This window comes from Salmo trutta, chromosome 36 (assembly GCF_901001165.1).
Source record: "Salmo trutta chromosome 36, fSalTru1.1, whole genome shotgun sequence".
Classification (NCBI taxonomy): domain Eukaryota; kingdom Metazoa; phylum Chordata; class Actinopteri; order Salmoniformes; family Salmonidae; genus Salmo; species Salmo trutta.
In genome coordinates this window covers 1,602,662-1,623,152 of record NC_042992.1, presented here as the reverse complement: position 1 = coordinate 1,623,152, position 20,491 = coordinate 1,602,662, and the positions used below count along the sequence as shown (strand labels likewise).

At 42.5% G+C, this 20,491-nt stretch overlaps 1 protein-coding gene across 2 annotated transcripts in view; it reads right to left on the bottom strand.

The window, feature by feature from the left end:
- LOC115176269 (regulating synaptic membrane exocytosis protein 2-like) overlaps window positions 1-20,491 on the bottom strand; it is a 106,754-nt gene that overhangs the window by 30,072 nt on the left and 56,191 nt on the right. For both annotated transcript variants that reach the window (XM_029736189.1, XM_029736190.1), the window contains 2 exons: window positions 18,900-19,039; window positions 7,279-7,457 (listed from right to left, as the gene is read on the bottom strand). In XM_029736189.1, the coding sequence (XP_029592049.1) occupies window positions 7,279-7,457; window positions 18,900-19,039 (319 nt within the window). The remainder of the gene's footprint in view (window positions 1-7,278; window positions 7,458-18,899; window positions 19,040-20,491) is intronic.

The window sequence follows — 20,491 nt, the reverse complement described above, 5'->3', positions numbered from 1 at the left end:
AATAAGTATTTTCGATGGCAGCTTCATTATATAATACCCGCAAAACACCAGTCTCAACGTCAACAGTGAAGAGGCGACTCCGGGATGCTGGCCTTCTAGGCAGAGTTCCTCTGTCCAATGTCTGTGTTCTTTTGCCCATCTTAATATTTTATTTTTATTGGCCAGTCTGAGATGTGGCTTTTTCTTTGCAACTCTGCCTAGAAGGCCAGCATCCCGAAGTCGCCTTTTCACTGTTGACCTTGAGACTGGTGTTTTGCGGGTACTATTTAATGAAGCTGCCAGTTGAGCACTTGTGAGGCATCTGTTTCTCAAACTAGACACTCTAATGTACTTGTCCTCTTGCTCAGTTGTGCACCGGGGCCTCCCACTCCTCTTTCTATTCTGGTTAGAGACAGTTTGCGCTGTTCTGTGAAGGGAGTAGTACACAGCGTTGCACGAGATATTCAGTTTCTTGGCAATTTCTCACATGGAATAGCCTTCCCTTATCAGAACAAAAACAGGCTGATGAGTTTCAGAAGAAAGGTCTTTATTTCTGGTCATTTTGAGCCTGTAATCAAACCCGTAAATGCTTATGATCCAGATACTCAACTAGTCTAAAGAAGGCCAGTTTTATTGCTTCTTTAATCAGAAATAGTTTTCAGCTGTGCTAACATAATTGCAAAGGGTTTTCTAATGGTCATTAAGCCTTTTAAAATTCTAAACCTGGATTAGCTAACACAACGTGCCATTGGAACACAGGAGTGGTGGTTGCTGATAATGTGCCTCTGTACGCCTATGTAGATATTCCATAAAAAAATCTGCTGTTTCCAGCTACAATAATCATTTACAACATTAAAACCTGTTGGGGCTAGGGGGCAGTATTTGCACGGCCGGATAAAAAATGTACCCAAATTAAACTGGTTACTACTCTTGCCCAGAAACAAGAATATGCATATCATTAGTAGATTTGGATAGAAAACACTCTAAAGTTTCTAAAACTGTTTGAATGGTGTCTGTGAGTAAAACAGAACTCATATGGCAGGCCAAAACCTGAGAAGATTCCATAAAGGAAGTGCCCTGTCTGACAATTTGTTCTCCTTCATTGGCATCTCTATCAAAAATACAGCATCTCTGCTGTAACGTGACATTTTCTAAGGCTTCCATTGGCTCTCAGAAGGTGCCAGAAAGTGGAATGACATCTCTCCAGTCTCTGGGCGAAAAACAGCAGGAGTTCTTGTGAGTGATCCGGCTGAGAACAGTGACACTGCAGCGCGCATCCACGAGAGGACTCCATGTTTTTCTTTCTCTCTTTGAACGAATACAACGTCGCCCGGTTGGAATGTTATCACTATTTTACGAGAAATTGCATAAAAATGTATTTTAAACAGCGTTTGACATGCTCCGAAGTACGGTAATGGAATATTTTGAAATTTGTCACGAAATGCGCTCACGCGTCACCCTTTGGATAGTTACCTGAACGCATGAACAAAACGGAGCTATTTCAATATAACTATGGATTATTTTGAACCAAAACAACATTTGTTGTTGAAGTAGAAGTCCTGGGAGTGCATTCTGACGAAGAACAGCAAAGGCAATCCAATTTTTCTTATAGTGTAAATCTGAGTTTGGTGAGGGCCAAACTTGGTGGGTGTCAAAATAGCTAGCCCGTGATGGCCGGGCTATCTACTCAGAATATTGCAAAATGTGCTTTCGCCGAAAAGCTATTTTAAAATCTGACACCGCGATTGCATAAAGGAGTTCTGTATCTATAATTCTTAAAATAATTGTTATGTATTTTGTGAACGTTAATTGTGAGTAATTAAGTAAAGTCACCGGAAGTTTGCGGTGGGTATGCTAGTTCTGAACATCACATGCTAATGTAAAGAGCTGGTTTTGATTATAAATATGAACTTGATTACAAAACATGCATGTATTGTATAACATAATGTCCTAGGAGTGTAATCTGATGAAGATCATCAAAGGTTAGTGCTGCATTTAGCTGTGGTTTGGGTTTTTGTGACATATAGGCTTGCTTTGAAAATGGCTGTGTGATTATTTTTGGCAGGGTACTCTCCTGACATAATCTAATGTTTTGCTTTCGCTGTAAAGCATTTTTGAAATTGGACAGTGTGGTTAATTTAACGAGAGTCTTGTCTTTAAAATTGTGTAAAATAGTCATATGTTTGAGAAATTGAAGTCAGAAATACAGTGTAGACATTGTTAACCTCCCTGGGCAAGGTGGGATGCTTGCCCAGGGTGGTTAACAATGTCTACACTGTATTTCTGATCTATTACAGTAGTGTATATATGTTTTAACCTTTATTTAACTAGGCAAGTCAGTTAAGAACAAATTCTTATTTACAATGACTGGCCTGTGCCGGCCAAACCTGGATGACACTGGGCCAATTATGCGCCGCCTTATGGGACTCCCAATCATGGCCGGATGGATTTGATCCAGGGACTGTAGTGACGCCTCTTGGATTCAATCCAGGGACTGTAGTGATGCCTCTTGCAGGGAGATGCAGTGCCTTAGACCGCTGCGCCACTCAGGAGCCCTTCTTGCTGTGTTTCTCAGATCATTCACAGGTTTGTGGAAGTTACCTGTGGAGCTGATGTTTAGGCCAAGGTATGCATCTTTTTTTTGTGTTCTCTAGTGAAACGATGTCTAGATGGAATTTGTATTCGTGGTCCTGGCAACTGGACCTTTTTTGGAATACCATTATTTTTGTCTTGCTGAGATTTACTGCCAGGGCCCAGGTCAGAAGATCTAGGTGCTGCTGCCCATCTTGATTGGGAACAGAAGCAACAGATCATCAGCAAACCATAGACATTTGACTTCAGATTCTAGTAGTGTGAGGCCGGGTGTTGCAGACTGTTCTAGTGCCTTCCCTGCAGCCTTTCTTGTAGCTCAGTTGGTAGAGCATGGGGTTTGCAATGCCAGGGTTGTGGGTTTGATTCCCACGGGGGGCCAGCACAGAAAAAAAGAAATGTATGAAATTAAATATATGCATTCACTACTGTAAGTTGCTCTGGATAAGAGCATCTGCTAAATGACTAAAATGTAAATGTAGTGCCCTTGCCAATTCACTGTTATATATGTTGAAGAGGGTGAGGTTAAGCTGCGGCCCTGTGGAAAGAAATGTGTGTTTTTTTGCCAATTTTAAAAGCACACTTGCTTTTTGGGTACATGGATTTTATAATGTCATATGTTTTTCCCCCATCACCACTTTCCATCAATTTGTATAGCAGAACCTAATGCCAAATTGAGTCAAAAGCTTTTTTGAAGTCAACAAAGCATGATAGGATTTTGTCTTGTTTGTCAATTAGGGTGTGCAGGGTGAGTATACATTTTACCTTTATTTAACTAGACAAGTCAGCTAAGAACAATTTCTTATTTTCATAATGGCCCAGGAACAGTGGGTTAACTGCCTTGTTCAGCGGTAGAATGACAGATTTTTACCTTGTCAGCTTGGGGATTCAATCTTGTTACCTTTCGGTTACTAGTCCAACACTCTAACCACTAGGCTACCTGCCGCCCCTGTGATCTGTTGTACGGTAATTTGGTAAAAAGCCAATTTGACATTTGCTCAGTACATTGTTTTCACTGAGAAAATATACAAGTCTGCTGTTAATGATAATGCAGAAGATTTTCCCAAGGTTGCTGTTGACGCATATCCCATGGTAGTTATTGGAGTCAAATTTGTCTCCACTTTTGTGGATTGGGGTGATCAGACCTTGGTTTGAAATATTGGGGAAGATGCCAGAGCTGAGGATGATGTTAAAGAGTTTAAGTATAGCCAATTTGAATTTTTGGTCTGTATATTTTATCATTTCATTCAGGATACCATCAACCTCACAGGACTTTTTGTGTTGGAAGGTTTCTATTTTGTCCTGTAGTTCATTCAATGTAATTGGTGAATCCAGTGGGTTCTGGATCTTTAAAAGCTGATTCTAAGATTTGTAATTGATCAGGTATATGTTTTTGCTGTTTTGTTATAGAGTGAAAAAGATTGGAAAAGTGGTTTATCCACTCATCTCTGTTTTGGATAGATACAGTTGAAGTTGGATGTTTACATACACCTTAGCCAAATACATTTAAACTCCGTTTTTTTTTACAATTCCTGACATTTAATTAGTAAAAATTCCCTGTCTTAGGTCAGTTAGGATCACCACTTTATTTTACGAATGTGAAATGTCAATAATAGTAGAGTGATTTATTTCAGCTTTTATTTCTTTCATCACATTCCCAGTGGGTCAGAAGTTTACATACACTCAATTAGTATTTGGTAGCATTGCCTTTAAATTGTTTAACTTGGGTAAAACGTTTCAGGTAGCCTTCCACAAGCTTCCCAAAATAATAAGTTGGGTGAATTTTGGCCCCGTCCTCCTGACAGAGCTGGTGAAACTGAGTCAGGTTTGTAGGCCTCCTTGCTTGCACATGGTTTTTCAGTTTTGCTCACAAATTTTCTATAGGATTGAGGTCAGGGCTTTGTGATGGCCACTCCAATACCTTGACTGTGTTGTCCTTAAGCCACAACTTTGGAAGTATGCTTTGGGTCATTGTCCATTTGGGTCAAGACCCATTTGCCACCAAGTTTTAACTTCCTGACTGATGTCTTGAGATGTTGCTTCAACATATCCACATTTCCTTCCTCATGGTGCCATATATTTTGTGAAGTGCACCTGTCCCTCCTACCTGCAGCAAAGCACCCCCACAACATGATGCTGCCACCCCCGTGCTTCACGGTTGGGACGGTGTTCTTTGGCTTGCAAGCCTCCCCCTTTGTCCTCCAAACATAATGATGGTTATTATGTCCAAACAGTTCTATTTTTGTTTCATCAGACCAGAGGACATTTCTCCAAAAAGTATGATCTTTGTCCCCATGTGCAGTTAGTTGCAAACCATAGTCTGTTTTTTTTAATGGCGGTTTTGGAACAGTAGCTTCTTCCTTGCTAAGTGGACTTTCAGGTTATGTCGGTATAGGACTCGTTTTACTGTGGAAATAGATACTTTTGTACCTGTTTCCTCCAGCATCTTCACAAGGTCCTTTACTGTTGTTCTGGGATTGATTTGCACTTTTCGCACCAAAGTATGTTCATCTCTAGGAGACAGAACACGTCTCCTTCCTGAGCGGTATGACGGCTGTGTGGTCCCATGGTGTTTATACTTGCGTACTATTATTTGTACAGATGAACGTGGTACCTTCAGGCATTTGGAAACTGTTCCCAAGGATGAGCCAGACTTGTGGAGGTCTACAATTTTTTTTCTGAGGTCTTGGCTGATTTCTTTTGATTTTCCCATGATGTCAAGCAAAGAGGCACTGAGTTTGAAGGTAGGCCTTGAAATACATCCACAGGTACACCTCCAATTGACTCAAATGATGTCAATTAGCCTATCAGAAGCTTCTAAGGCCATGACATCCTTTTCTGGAATTTTCCAAGCTGTTTAATGGCAAAGTCAACTTAGTGTATGTAAACTTCTGACCCACTGGAATTGTAATACAGTGAATTATAAGTGAAAGTCTGCCTGTACACAATTGTTGGAAAAACAAAGTAGAAGTCCTAACCGAGTTCCCAAAACTATAGTTTGTTAACAAGAAATTTGTGGAGTGGTTGAACGAGTTTTAACGACTCCAACCTAAGTGTATGTGAACTTTAGACTTCAACTGTAACTCTTTGTGTTGTTTGTTTAGTATGTTCCAATTTTCCCAGAAGTGGTTAGATTCTATGGAATCTTCAATTACATTGAGCTGATTTCTGACATGTTGTTTTTTTCCCAAGTGTATTTCTGTATTGTTTTAGTGATTCACCATAATGAAGGCAGAGACTCAAGTTTTTCTGGGTCTCTATGGTTTTGGTTGAATAGGTTATTCAATGTCTTTCTTAGGTTTTTTCATTCTTCATCAAACCATTTGCAATTGTTGCTAATTTTCTTAGGTTGAATGCTTGAAAAGTTTAGATTTAATATGGAAGCTGAGAGGTCAAATTTAGTGTTCAGGCTTTCTACTGCCAAGTTCACACCACTATTACAGTGAAATATTTTGTCCAGGAAGTTGTCTAAAAGGGTTGAATTTGTTTGCCTAATTGTTTTTTGGTAGGTTTCTGCATTTCCTTCCATCTATAGAATTTGTGCAGTTTCTTTGGCTTTGATGCCTCATGATTAAATAAAGGCTAAATAAAATAAATAAATACAAAATTTGAGTATTGCTCTGTTCAGGTTCTGATAGTGGTGTTAGTGGACTGTGAATGCTCTGAGAGAGACTCTGGGTTGGGGTCGGTGATAAAGTAATCTACAGTACTACTGCCAAGGGATGAGCTGTAGGTATACCTACAGTAAGAGTCTCCTCTAAGCCTACCATTGACTATGTACAGACCCAACATGAGACAGAGCTGCAGGAATTGTGACCCATTTTTGTTGGTAGCTGTTTGTCCCCATGTGTGCTGAGAGTGTCAGGTTCTTGTCCAGTTCTGGCATTTAGGTCGCCACAGACTAGTACATGTCCCTTGGCCTGGAAATGGTTGATTTCCCCCTCTAGGATGGAGAAGCTGTCATTGTTAAAGTATGGGGATTCTATTGGTAAAATGTTCCTGTTTTGACTAATTTAATAGAATGGGTTAGGTCTGCTCTATATCATATTAGCGTACCCCATGAGTCTCTTCCCTGTTTCCCACCTGGTAGTTTGGTGGATGGGTCTGCCAGCTCTCTGTAACCTAGAGGGCAACCAGGGGGTCCATCTCCTCTATAATATGTTTATTATAGGACGACAGTCTGTTTTCAAAATGTTTTATTAATTTGATGACCCAGTCTCTCTCTGAAGCATCAACCCTCTCCCTGTAGCATCAAACCTCTCCTTGTCTCTCCCTGTAGCATCAACCTTGTCACTGTCTCTCCCTGTAGCATCAACCCTCTCCTTGTAGCATAAAACCTCTCCCTATCGCTCCCTGTAGCATCAACACTCTCCCTGTAGCATCAACACTTTCTCTGTAGCATCAACTCTCTCCCTGTAGCATCAACCTTGTTCCTGTCTCTCCCTGTAGCGTCATCTCTCTCCCCGTCTCTCCCTGTAGCATCAACCCTCTCTCTGTCTCTCCCTATAGCATCAACCCTCTCTCCCTGTAGCATCAACCCTCTCTCCCTGTAGCATCAACCCTCTCTCTGTCTCTCCCTGTAGCATCAGCAAAGGTGAGGTAAAACAGCCTGGACTCACCCTCAGGGTTAGGGTTATAAGGTGAGGTAAACAGTGTGGACTCACCCTCAGGGTTAGGGTTATAAGTTGAAGTAAAACAGTCTGGACTCACCCTCATCATTTATCTGTGTGGCGCTCTGGCTTTTCTTCCCGAGGCCGACCATCCCCATTATTTTAGCACCGAAGCTTGAGCGCCTCTTCTTGTCGTCATCATCGTCATCATTCCTGTTCAGAGAGCACATCTCCCCTCCTACACTGGAGCTCCTCTGGATGGGAGCCGCTGCCACCGGCCTGTTTTTCATTTTGGACGTAAACTTACGGTTAGTCAGCAACGTCAGCCAGGACAGGGCAGGGTAGCTCAGGGCAGTATGTTACATAGACGGGACAGAGAGCAAAGATACAGGGAAGGAATGGAAAGAGGACAAGTGGAGATGGGAAGGAGAAAATAGGAGGAGAGGAGGGAGACGGAGAGAATTGCAGATTCAGCTACAGGGTACTACGACACTGACAACGGTCAAAGGTCACAGGTTACAGGTATAAGTGGAACAGGAGCAGTGTCAGGGGTTAGGGTTAGTGACAGGTTGTCGCTGGTTAGATTTCACCAGGTATACTTTAGACTTACTTGGTCTCTGCTGTGTCTTCTTCCTCCTCCTCTTCCCCTGACACTGCCCCCTCCCCGCTCTCCGCCCCACTTCCGCCCCCCTCCGCCCCCACTCGGCCTCCTTCTGCTCCTCCCACTACTTCCTCAGCCAAAGTCCCCACCTCCAACTGGCCCTCACTGAAGACACACAACAGGATGAATGATCGGAGGCATGCAAAACAGAACAGAGGGCAGAGAAAATGGGTGACCATGAACATAGAACATTTTCAGAAACAGGCAGACATAGAACATTCTCAGAAACAGGCAGACATAGAACATGTCTATAAGGAGGAGGTCAGAGACCTGGCAGTGTGGTGCTAGGACAACATCCTCTCCCTCAGTGTGAGCAAGACAAAGGAGCTGATTGTGGACTACAGGAAAAGGAGGGCCGAACAAGGAACTACTAACATCGACGGGGCTGAAGTGGAGTGGGTCAAGAGTTTCAAGTTCCTTGGTTTCCACAATAAACTATCATAGTCCAAACACACCAAGACAATTGTGAAGAGGGCACGACATCACCTTTTCCCCCTCAGGAGACTGAAAAGATTTGGCATGGGTCCCCAGATCCTCAAAAAGTTAAACAGCTGCACCATCGAGAGCATCCTGATGGGTTGCATCAACGCCTAGTATGGCAAATGCTCGGCATCAGATCGTAAGGCGCTACAGAGGGTAGTGTGTACAGCCCAGTACATCACTGGGGCCAAGCTTCCTGACATCAAGGACCTATTTACTAGGTGGTGTCAGATGAAGGCCCAAAAATTGTCAGACTCCAGTCACCCAAGTCGAAGACCGTTCTCTCTGCTACCGCACGGCAAGTGGTACCGGAGCGCCAAGTCTAGGACCAAAAGGCTCCTTAACAGCTTCTACCCCCAAGACACTTTTATTTATTTGAGCTTTAATTTCTTTCATCACATTCCCAGTGGGTCAGAAGTTTACATACAGTCAATTAGTATTTGGTTGCATTGCTTTTAAATTGTTTAACTTGGGTCAAATGTTTCAGGTAGCCTTCCACAAGCTTCCCAAAATAAGTTAGCTGAATTTTGGCCCATTCCTCCTGACAGAGCTGGTGTAACTGAGTCAGGATTGTAGGCCTCCTTGCTCGCACATGTTTTTTCTGTTCTGTCCACAAATTTTGTATAGGATTGAGGTCAGGGCTTTGTGATGGCCACTCCAATACCTTGACTTTGTTGTCCTTAAGCCATTTTGCCACAACTTTGGAAGTATGCTTGGGGTCATTGTCCACTTGGAAGACCCATTTGCCACCAAGCTTTAACTTCCTGACTAATGTCTTGAGATGTTGCTTTAATATATCCACGTAATTTTCCTGCCTCATGATGCCATCTATTTTGTGAAGTGCACCAGTCCCTCCTGCAGCAAAACACCCCCACAACATGATGCTGCCACTCCCGTGCTTCACGGTTGGGATGGTGTTCATTGGCTTGCAAGCCTCCCCCTTTTTCCTCCAAACATAACGATGGTCATTATGGCCAAACAGTTATATTTTAATTTCATCAGAACAGAGGACATTTCTCCAAAAAGTACAATCTTTGTCCCCATGTGCAGTTGCAAACCGTAGCCTGGCTTTTTTATTTCAGTTTTGGAGCAGTGGCTTCTTCCTTGCTGAGCGGCCTTTCAGGTTACGTCGATATAGGACTCGTTTTACTGTGGATATAGATACTTTTGTACCTGTTTCCTCCATCATCTTCACAAGGTCCTTTGCTGTTGTTCTGGGATTTTTGAACCAAAGTATGTTCATCTCTAGGAGACAGAACAAATCTCCTTCCTGAGCGGTATGACGGCTACATCGTCCCATGGTGTTTATACTTGCGCACTATTGTTTGTACAGATGAACGTGGTACCTTCAGGCATTTGGAATTGCTCCCAAGGATGAACCAGACTTGTGGAGGTCTACAATTATTTTTCTGTGGTCTTGGCTGCTTTCTTTTGATTTTCCCATGATGTCAAGCAAAGAGGCACTGAGTTTAAAGGTAGGCCTTGAAATACATCCACAGGTACACCTCCAATTGACTTATATGACTCATATGTCAATTAGCCTATCAGAAGCTTCTAAAGCAATGGCATCATTTTCTGGAATTTTCCAAGCTGTTTAAAGGCACAGTCAACTTAGTGTATGTAAACTCCTGACCCACTGGAATTGTAATACAGTGAAATAATCTGTCTGTAAACAATTGTTGGAAAAATTACTTGTGGCATGCGCAAAGTAGATGTCCTAACCGACTTGCCAAAGCTATTGTTTAGCAACAAGAAATTTGTAGAGTGGTTGAAAAATGAGTTGTAATGACTCCAACCTAAGTGTATGTAAACTTCCGACTTCAACTGTAAAACTTTCTCAGAAACTGGCAGACATAGAACATTCTGTAATTTTTATCATAGGTACACTTCAACTGTGAGAGACGGAATCTAAAACAAAAATCCAGAAAATCACATTGTATGATTTTTAAGTAATGAATTTGCATTTTATTGCATGACATAAGTATTTGATACATCAGAAAAGCAGAACTTAATATTTGGTACAGAAACCTTTGTTTGCAATTACAGAGATCATACGTTTCCTGTAGTTCTTGACCAGGTTTGCACACACTGCAGCAGGGATTTTGGCCCACTCCTCCATACAGACCTTCTCCAGATCCTTCAGGTTTCGGGGCTGTCGCTGGGCAATATGGACTTTCGGCTCCCTCCAAAGATTTTCTATTGGGTTCAGGTCTGGAGACTGGCTAAGCCACTCCAGGACCTTGAGATGCTTCTTACGGAGCCACTCCTTAGTTGCCCTGGCTGTGTGCTTAGGGTCGTTGTCATGCTGGAAGACCCAGCCACGACCCATCTTCAATGCTCTTACTGATGGAAGGAGGTTGTTGGCCAAGATCTCGCGATACATGGCCCCATCCATCCTCCCCTCAATACGGTGCAGTCGTCCTGTCCCCTTTGCAGAAAAGCATCCCCAAAGAATTATGTTTCCACCTCCATGCTTCACGGTTGGGATGGTGTTCTTGGGGTTGTACTCATCCTTCTTCTTCCTCCAAACACGGCGAGTGGAGTTTAGACCAAAAAGCTCTATTTTTGTCTCATCAGACCACATGACCTTCTCCCATTCCTCCTCTGGATCATCCAGATGGTCATTGGCAAACTTCAGACGGGCCTGGACATGCGCTGGCTTGAGCAGGGGGACCTTGCGTGCGCTGCAGGATTTTAATCCATGATGGCGTAGTGTGTTACTAATGGTTTTCTTTGAGACTGTGGTCCCAGCTCTCTTCAGGTCATTGACCAGGTCCTGCCGTGTAGTTCTGGGCTGAACCCTCACCTTCCTCATGATCATTGATGCCCCACGAGGTGAGATCTTGCATGGAGCCCCAGACCGAGGGTGACTTGACCATCATCTTGAACTTCTTCCATTTTCTAATAATTGCGCCAACAGTTGTTGCCTTCTCACCAAGCTGCTTGCCTATTGTCCTGTAGCCCATCCCAGCCATGTGCAGGTCTACAATTTTATCCCTGATGTCCTTACACAGCTCTCTGGTCTTGGCCATTGTGGAGAGGTTGGAGTCTGTTTGATTGAGTGTGTGGACAGGTGTCTTTTATACAGGTAACGAGTTCAAACATGTGCAGTTAATACAGGTAATTAACCTCTTACATCTACACGTTCCGCTAGCGGAACGATTGCTCCAATATCCAATGATGGGCGGGGCGCGAAATTCAAACTCCTCTAAATCCGAAAACTTACACTTTTCAAACATATGACTATTTTACAGCTATTTAAAGACAAGACTCTCCTTTATCTAACCAAACTGTCCGATTTCAAAAAGGCTTTACAGCGAAAGCAAAACATTAGATTATGTCAGCAGAGTACCCAGCCAGAAATAATCACACAGCCATTTTTCAAGCTAGCATATCATGTCACATAAACCCAAACCATATCTAAATGCAGCACTAACCTTTGATGATCTTCATCAGATGACACACCTAGGACATTGTGTTATACAATACATGCATGTCTGTTCAATCAAGTTCATATTTATATCAAAAAACAGCTTTTTACATTAGCATGTGACGTTCAGAACTAGCATTCCCACCGAACACTTCCGGTGATTTTACTAAATTACTCACGATAAACGTTCACAAAAAGCATAACAATTATTTTAAGAATTATAGATACAGAACTCCTCTATGCACTCGATATGTCCGATTTTAAAATAGCTTTTCGGATGAAGCACATTTTGCAATAATGTAAGTACATAGCCTGGCGTTACAGGGCTAGCTATTTAGACACCCTGCAAGTTTAGCCTTCACCAAAATCACATTTCCTATAAGAAAAATGTTCTTACCTTGCTTGTTCTTCATCAGAATACACTGCCAGGACTTCTACTTCAATAACAAATGTAGGTTTGGTCCCAAATAATCCATCGTTATATCCAAACAGCGACGTTTTCTTCGTGCGTTCTAGACACTATCCCAACGCTAAATCTCGGCCACGAGCATGACGCAAAATATGACAAAAAATTTCTAAATATTCCATTACCGTACTTCGAAGCATGTCAACCGCTGTTTAAAACCAATATTTATGCAATTTATCTCGTAGAGAAGCGATAATATTCCGACCGGGAATCTGCCTGTCTGTAAACTGAGGAAAAAACCGAAAGCCGGGGGCGGGGCGTGTCACGCGCCTAAGGCTTAGACCATTGAGTGACCACTTAGCTTTTGCCTTCCTGTGCTTCAGCCAGGGCTTTGAATTACGTCATTCCTGTTTTTCCCGGGCTATGAGACCTCATTGGAGACGTGTGAATTGTCACGTAAGAGCAGAGATCCTTTGTAAACGATAGAGATAATAAAGAAGGGCAAGAAATGTTCAGACAGGGTACTTCCTGAACAGAAGCATCTCAGGTTTTTGCCTGCCATAGGAGTTCTGTTATACTCACAGACACCATTCAAACAGTTTCAGAAACTTTGGAGTGTTTTCTCTCCAAAGCTAATAATTATATGCATATTCCAGTTTCTGGGCAGGACTAATAATCAGATTAAATCGGGTACGTTTTTTATCCAGCCGTGAAAATACTGCCCCCTAGCCATAACAGGTTAACAGGAGGGCTTCTTAAAACCTCTTACATCTAGATGTTCCGCTAGCGGAACACCTGCTCCAATATCCAATGATGGGCGTGGCGCGAAATACAAAGTCCTCGAAAATCCGAAAACTTCAATTTTTCAAACATATGACTATTTTACACCATTTTAAAGACAAGACTCTCCTTTATCTAACCACACTGTCCGATTTCAAGAAGGCTTTACAGCGAAAGCAAAACATTAGATTATGTCAGCAGAGTACCCAGCCAGAAATAATCAGACACCCATTTTTCAAGCTAGCATATAATGTCACAAAAAACAAAACCACAGCTAAATGCAGCACTAACCTTTGATCTTCATCAGATGACACTCCTAGGACATTATGTTATACAATACATGCATGTTTTGTTCAATCAAGTTTGTATTTATATCAAAAAACAGCTTTTTACATTAGCATGTGACGTTCAGAACTAGCATACCCACCGAAACTTCCGGTGAATTTACTAAATTACTCACGATAAACGTTCACAAAAAACATAACAATTGTTTTAAGAATTATAGATACAGAACTCCTTTATGCAATCGCTATGTCCGATTTTAAAATAGCTTTTCGGTGAAAGCACATTTTGCAATATTCTGAGTAGATAGCTCGCCATCACAGGCTAGCTATTTTGACACCCACCAAGTTTGGCCCTCACCAAACTCAGATTTACTATAAGAAAAATTGGATTACCTTTGCTGTTCTTCGTCAGAATGCACTCCCAGGACTTCTACTTGAATAACAAATGTTGGTTTGGTTCCAAATAATCCATAGTTATTTCCAAATAGCAGTGTTTTGTTGTGCGTTCAAGACACTATCCGAAGGGTGACGAATGGTGACGCGCCCGGCGCGTTTCGTGACAAAAAAAATTCAAAATATTCCATTACCGTACTTCGAAGCATGTCAAACGCTGTTTAAAATCAATTTTTATGCGATTTTTCTCGTAAAAAAGCGATAATATTCCGACCGGGAGTAGTTATTTTCGTTCAAAGACTGAAAATAAAAACATGGAGTCTTCTCGTGCATGCGCCCCCAGTCTCATTGTTCTCAGATCGACCACTATCCAAATGCGCTACTGTTTTTCAGCCATGGCCTGCAAAGTCATCATTCAACATTCTGCCGCCTTCTGAGAGCCTATGGGAGCCGTAGGAAGTGTCACGTTACAGCAGAGATCCTCAGTTTTCAATAAAGAGAGTGTAGAAGGCCAAGAAATGGTCAGAGAGGGCACTTCCTGTAAGGAATCTTCTCAGGTTTTGGCCTGCCAAATGAGTTCTGTTATACTCACAGACACCATTCAAACAGTTTTCGAAACTTTGGAGTGTTTTCTATCCAAAGCTAATAATTATATGCATATTCTAGTTTCTGGGCAGGAGTAATAATCAGATTAAATCGGGTACGTTTTTTATCCGGCCGTGAAAATACTGCCCCTATCCATAACAAGTTAAAGAAAAACTAACAGGTCTGTGAGAGCCGGAATTCTTTACTGGTTGGTAGGTGATCAAATACTTATGTCATGCAATAAAATGCAAATTAATTACTTAAAAATCATACAATGTGATTTTCTGGATTTTTGTTTTAGATTCCGTCTCTCACAGTTGAAGTGTACCTATGATAAAAATTACAGACCTCTACATGCTTTGTAAGTAGGAAAACCTGCAAAATCGGCAGTGTATCAAATACTTGTTCTCCCCACTGTATATATCTTATATTTTTTTAAATATTTTTCTTATCCCCAACTTCAACATACTCTCCTGCAACCCGCCTCACTCAATGTGGTATGGATCTGCTATTTTCTTTACTTTAGAACTGAAACCCCCAACAGTAGCTAGCCAGCTAACTAGCTACTAGCTAGTAGTCAGCTAGCCACTGCTAGCGGTCATCAGCTAACCTTTAACCCGGACAACTCCTGCCAGTCTGCACAACGCGATTCTACCCAGAGCTTATCTGACTTATGACTTTTCTCCATTTCCCCAGATTCCTAACGCAAGTTCTGAACCTCTTTACCTGGATCATCGCAGCCAGCTAGCTGCTATCTGATAGGCTTCTTCTGGCTAACGTCTCTGTCCCGAAGCAAGCACCAATTAGCCTGGAGCAAGCCTATGATAGGCCCATCTCCCGGCTAGCTGAAGAGGTCCATCAGCCACCCCTTGGGCTACAATACCTATTTTGCCAATTGGCCTGGACCCCATTAATTGCCAATATGGAGCCCCGCCGATCTATCACGACAGGACTGCCGACGTAATCCGCCCGAGGGGGTTTTTCAACAGGCTCCTCCATCACGACGTCCCCAGAATGCCCATCTGCTAGCCTTCTAGCCGCAGCCCGCTAGCTGTCTAGAGCATACCGGATTGTTAGCTGAAGAGGTCCATCAGCCAATTTTTTGGCTACTATACCTATTTTGCCAATTGGCCTGGACCCTTTTACTACACGGACCCCTGCTGATCCATCACGACTGGTCTGCCGACGTAACCACACGAAGGGGCTACAACAGACTTCTTCCGTCGCGACATCCCTTCTGCTAGCCCCGGCCCGCTATCTGTCTGAATCGCCGTGTCCAGCTACTCACTGGACCCAATGATCACTCGGCTACGCATGCCTCTCCCTAATGTCAATATGCCTTGTCCATTGCTGTTTTGGTTAGTGATTATTGTCTTATTTCACTGTAGAGCCTCCAGCCCTGCTCAATATGCCTCTGCTAACCCTCTTGTCCCACCTCCCACACATGCGGTGACCCCACCTGTTTTAATTGTTGTCTCTAGAGACAATACCTCTCTCATCGTCACTCAATGCCTAGGTTTACCTCCACTGTACTCACATCCTACCACATCCTGTAAATTATGCATAGAATCTATTCTACCATGCTGAGAAACCTGCTCCTTTTACTTTCTGTTCCAAACGCACTAGACGACCAGTTCTTAAAGCCCTTAGCCATACCCTTATCCTACTCCTCCTCTGCTCCTCTGGTGATGTAGAGGTTAATCCTGCAGTGCCTAGCTCTACTCTCGTTCCCCAGGCGCTCTCATTTGTTGACTTCTGCAACCGTACAAGCCTTGGTTTCATTCATGTTAACATTAGAAGCCTCCTCCTTTTTTTAATTCACTGCTTTAGCACACTCCGCCAACCCGGATGTCCTAGTCGTGTCTGAATCCTGGCTTAGGAAGGCCACCAAAAATCCTGAATTTCCATCCCCAACTACAACATTTTCCGACAAGATAGAACTGCCAAAGGTGTCGGAGTTGAAATCTACTGCAGAGAGAGCCTGCAGAGTTCTGTCATACTATCCAGGTCTGTGCCCAAACAATTTGAGCTTCGACTTTTAAAAATACACCTTTCCAGAAACAAGTCTCTCACCATTGCCGCTTACTATAGACCACCTTCTGCCCCCAGCTGTGCCCTGGAAACCATATGTGAATTGATTGCCCCCCATCTATCTTCAGCGCTCGTGCTGTTAGCTGACCTAAACTGGGACATGCTTAACCGGCCATCCTACAATCTAAGCTTGATGCCCTCAATCTCACACAAATTATCAATGAACCTACCAGGTACAACCTCAAATCTGTAAACACAGGCAACCTCATAGATATCATTCTAACCAACCTGCCCTCCAAATACATCTCTGCTATCTTCAACCACGATCTCAGCGATCACCGCCTCATTGCTTGCGTCCGTATTGGGTCTGCGGTTAAACGACCACCCCTCATCAATGTCATACACTCCCTAAAACACTTCAGCGAGCAGGCCTTTCTAATCGACCTGGCGTGGGTATCCTGGAAGGATTTTGACCTTATTCGGTCATTAGAAGATGCCTGGTTATTCTTTAAAAGTGCTTTCCTCACAATCTTAAATAAGCATCCCCCACTCAAAAAAAATTGAACCAGGAACAGATATAGCCCGTGGTTCACTTCAGACCAGACTGTCCTTGACCAGCACAAAAACATCCTGTGGTGTACTGTATTAGAATTGAATAGCCCCCGCGATATGCAACTTTTCAGGGAAGTTAACCACCATATTCTTATCGGCAGACTCAACAGCCTTGGTTTCTCAAATGACTGCCTTGCCTGGTTCACCAACTACTTCTCAGACAGAGTTCAGTGTGTCAAATCGGAGGGCCTGTTGTTCAGACCTCTGGCAGTCTCTATGGTGGTGCCACAGGGTTCAATTCTCTGGCCGACTCTTTTCTCTGTATACATCTATGATGTTGCTCTTGATGCTGGTGATTCTCTGATCCACCTCTACGCAGATGACACCATGTATACTTCTGGCCCTTCTTTGGACACTGTGTTAACTACCCTCCTGACGAGCTTCAATGCCATACAACTCTCCTTCCGTGGCCTCCAACTGCTTTTAAATGCAAATAAAACTAAATGCAACTAAATACCTGCACCTGCCTGCCCGTCCAGCATCACTACTCTGGACGGTTCTGACTGAATATGTGGACATTACAAATAGCTAGGTGTCTGGTTAGACTGTAAACTCTCCTTCCAGACTCACATTAAGCATCTCCAAATCCAAAAGTAAATCTAGAATCGGCTTTCTATTTCGCAACAAAGCATCCTTCACTCATGCTGCCAAACATACCGTCTTAAAACTGACTATCCTACCAATCCTCGACTTCAGCGATGTCATTTACAAAATAACCTCCAACACTCTACTCAGCAAATCGGATGCAGTCTATCACAGTGCCATCCGTTTTGTCATCAAAGCCCCATATACTACCCACCACTGCGACCTGTATGCTCTCTTTGGCTGGCCCTCGCTTCATATTCGTCGCCAAACCCACTGGCTCCAGGTCATCTATAAGTCTTTGCTAGGTAAAGCCCCGCCTTATCTCAGCTCACTGGTCACCATAGCAGCACCCACCCGTAGCACGCGCTCCAGCAGCTATATTTCACTGGTCACCCCCAAAGCCAATACCTCCTTTGGCCGCTTTTCCTTCCAGTTCTCTGCTGCCAATGACTGGAACGAATTGCAAAAATCACTGAAGCTGGAGACTCATATCTCCCTCACTAACTTTAAGCACCAGCTGTCAGAGCAGCTCACAGATCACTGCACCTGTACATATGCCATCTGTAAATAGCCCATCAAACAACCTCATCACCATTTTTATTTAATTTTTTGTTCCTTTGCACCCCAGTATCTCTACTTGCACATTCATCTTCTGCACATCACTCCAGTGTTTAATTGCTAAATTGTAATTACTTCACCACCATGGCCTATTTATTGCCTTACCTCCCTTATCTTACCTCATTTGCACACACTGTATATAGACTTTCTTTCTATTGTGTTATTGACTGTATGTGTGTTCCATGTGTAACTCTGTGTTATTTGTGTCACGCTGCTTTGCTTTATCTTGGCCAGGTTGCAGTTGTAAATGAGAAATTGTTCTCAACTAGCCTACCTGGTTAAATAAAGGTGAAATAAATACAAAATTCAAATAGAATATTGTAAGAAACAGGCAAGGCAGACATACAACATAAAATGCTAAACCAAATCGAAATATCAACACCCAGAAGACAAGTGAACTATCTGACTCATACAGGCAACATGAAAACCAGCAGACACTTGCCCAAAAGGATTGGACTTGCACATCCCTGACAAAGGGTTTTCTCAAACATACTGTATGCTCTTCTGTTTGAAAACCCATTGTAATATCCGTAATACACCATAGCAACATATAGCCAAGCTTGTGATGGAAAAACCCTCAAAAAACATGTTCAGTCATTCGCTTCTAGTCTGAGCAAAGTCAATCATGAACAAAACCTTCAAGAGAGCAGTACTTGTCTGCATAGAATACACACTTCCCCTTTCAAATAGTAGCTGGGTGCAAATATTTCCATACGGAACATTTCTGCGCATAGCAGAGTAATGAACAACCATGAATCGAGGCAGTTGAGGGCTTTCCCATCGCCAGTGGCATTAGTATTAGTAGGTTCCAGAGGTAAGGCAGGCCAGACAGGCCAGACACAGAGCTCAGTCCCACCTGATGTTGTGGCTTCCCTTTGCCGTCTCCGACTGGACATTCATGTGGCTCATGCTGCTGAGCTGAGAAGCACACGTCATAGCGGACACGTCGCTAACATCACTGTCCAAGGATTTGGCAGTGTCTGAGCCTCTCAGCGTCTGCAGCAACAGGGATGGAGGGAGAAATACATTGAGTTAGCCAAGACACTCAACATAATGTTGGAGAAATATATTATGTGTTAGCCAAAACATTCAATATAGTGTTGGAGAAATATATTGTGTTAGCCAAAACACTCAATATAGTGTTGGAGAAATATATTGTGTTAGCCAAAACACTCAATATAGTGTTGGAGAAATACATTGTGTTAGCCAAAACACTCAATATAGTGTTGGAGAAATACATTGTATTAGCCAAAACACTCAATATAGTGTTGGAGAAATATATTGTGTTAGCCAAAACACTCAATATAGTGTTGGAGAAATATATTGTGTTAGCCAAAACACTCAATATAGTGTTGGAGAAATACATTGTGTTAGCCAAGACACTCAATATAGTGTTGGAGAAATACATTGAGTTAGCCAAGACACTCAATATAACATTCTATTCCACTTACTAGGCCTAGACCAGAAGACATGAGCTATAGAAGCAATAGCCATTCCATAATTGTATACTATGCATGTAATAATTGTAAGTATAACAGAAGTGAAGTCAATCATTTTTCTGAATTATTGTTGAATACTCGTTTCTGATTGGCTTGAAGGACATTCTAGAGCATGTATTATTTCCCTATAATGCAGGGCAACATTCTGGAAAACTTTACTTAATACTCAGCGTCATAATCTGTCATAACAGCTGACATAGCATGGTCATAACAGTATCTAGACCCATATATTTACACCTGTTGTGACATATATTGTGTTGCGTTACGTTTATTTTCCCTTCCAAGAATTTCCTTTTAATCCTTTGTTGTTGTTGTTGTTGTTGTAATTAATTATTTACAGTCATGTTTTTTTGAATATATATTTTAAATAACTTGCATAAAATACACTTTGACACTATCAAGAAGCATTATGACAATCATAATCATACAAAACTGATAGGTTTATCACATGCATGCCATATCAGTCAAAAAGAGGGTGTCCTGCTCCTAAAATCTGCTCCTGCATTCATCAGCAACATAGCATTGGGGTAGGTGCATGTCTGACATCAATTTGTGATCAATTGCAATAATTGAATATGGTCAATTTCAGAAAATAACAGCCTACTTGTCAACAGTATGTTTATGGTGTAATGGAACTTTTTGCCTTGTGTGGTAGGTTTAGTAGGTTTTGACACTCTTATGTAGGTGTCATAACCAGCCATAAAATAACACAATATATGTCTCAACAGGTCTAAATATGTGTCATGACAGTGTTATGACCATATTATGACATGTTATGTCAGCTGTGTGACGACCCTCCCACTCTGTCTACCGAATTCTTTCTCTTTTCTCGTTTCCTTAATAGGATGTTGGTGGGCGGAGCCAGAAGGGTCGTCAGCGAAATAGGACACACCTGTGCCCGATTTGGGGCACTCGGCTGAGAGTCAGACTCGGCCGTCGTCATATGGCC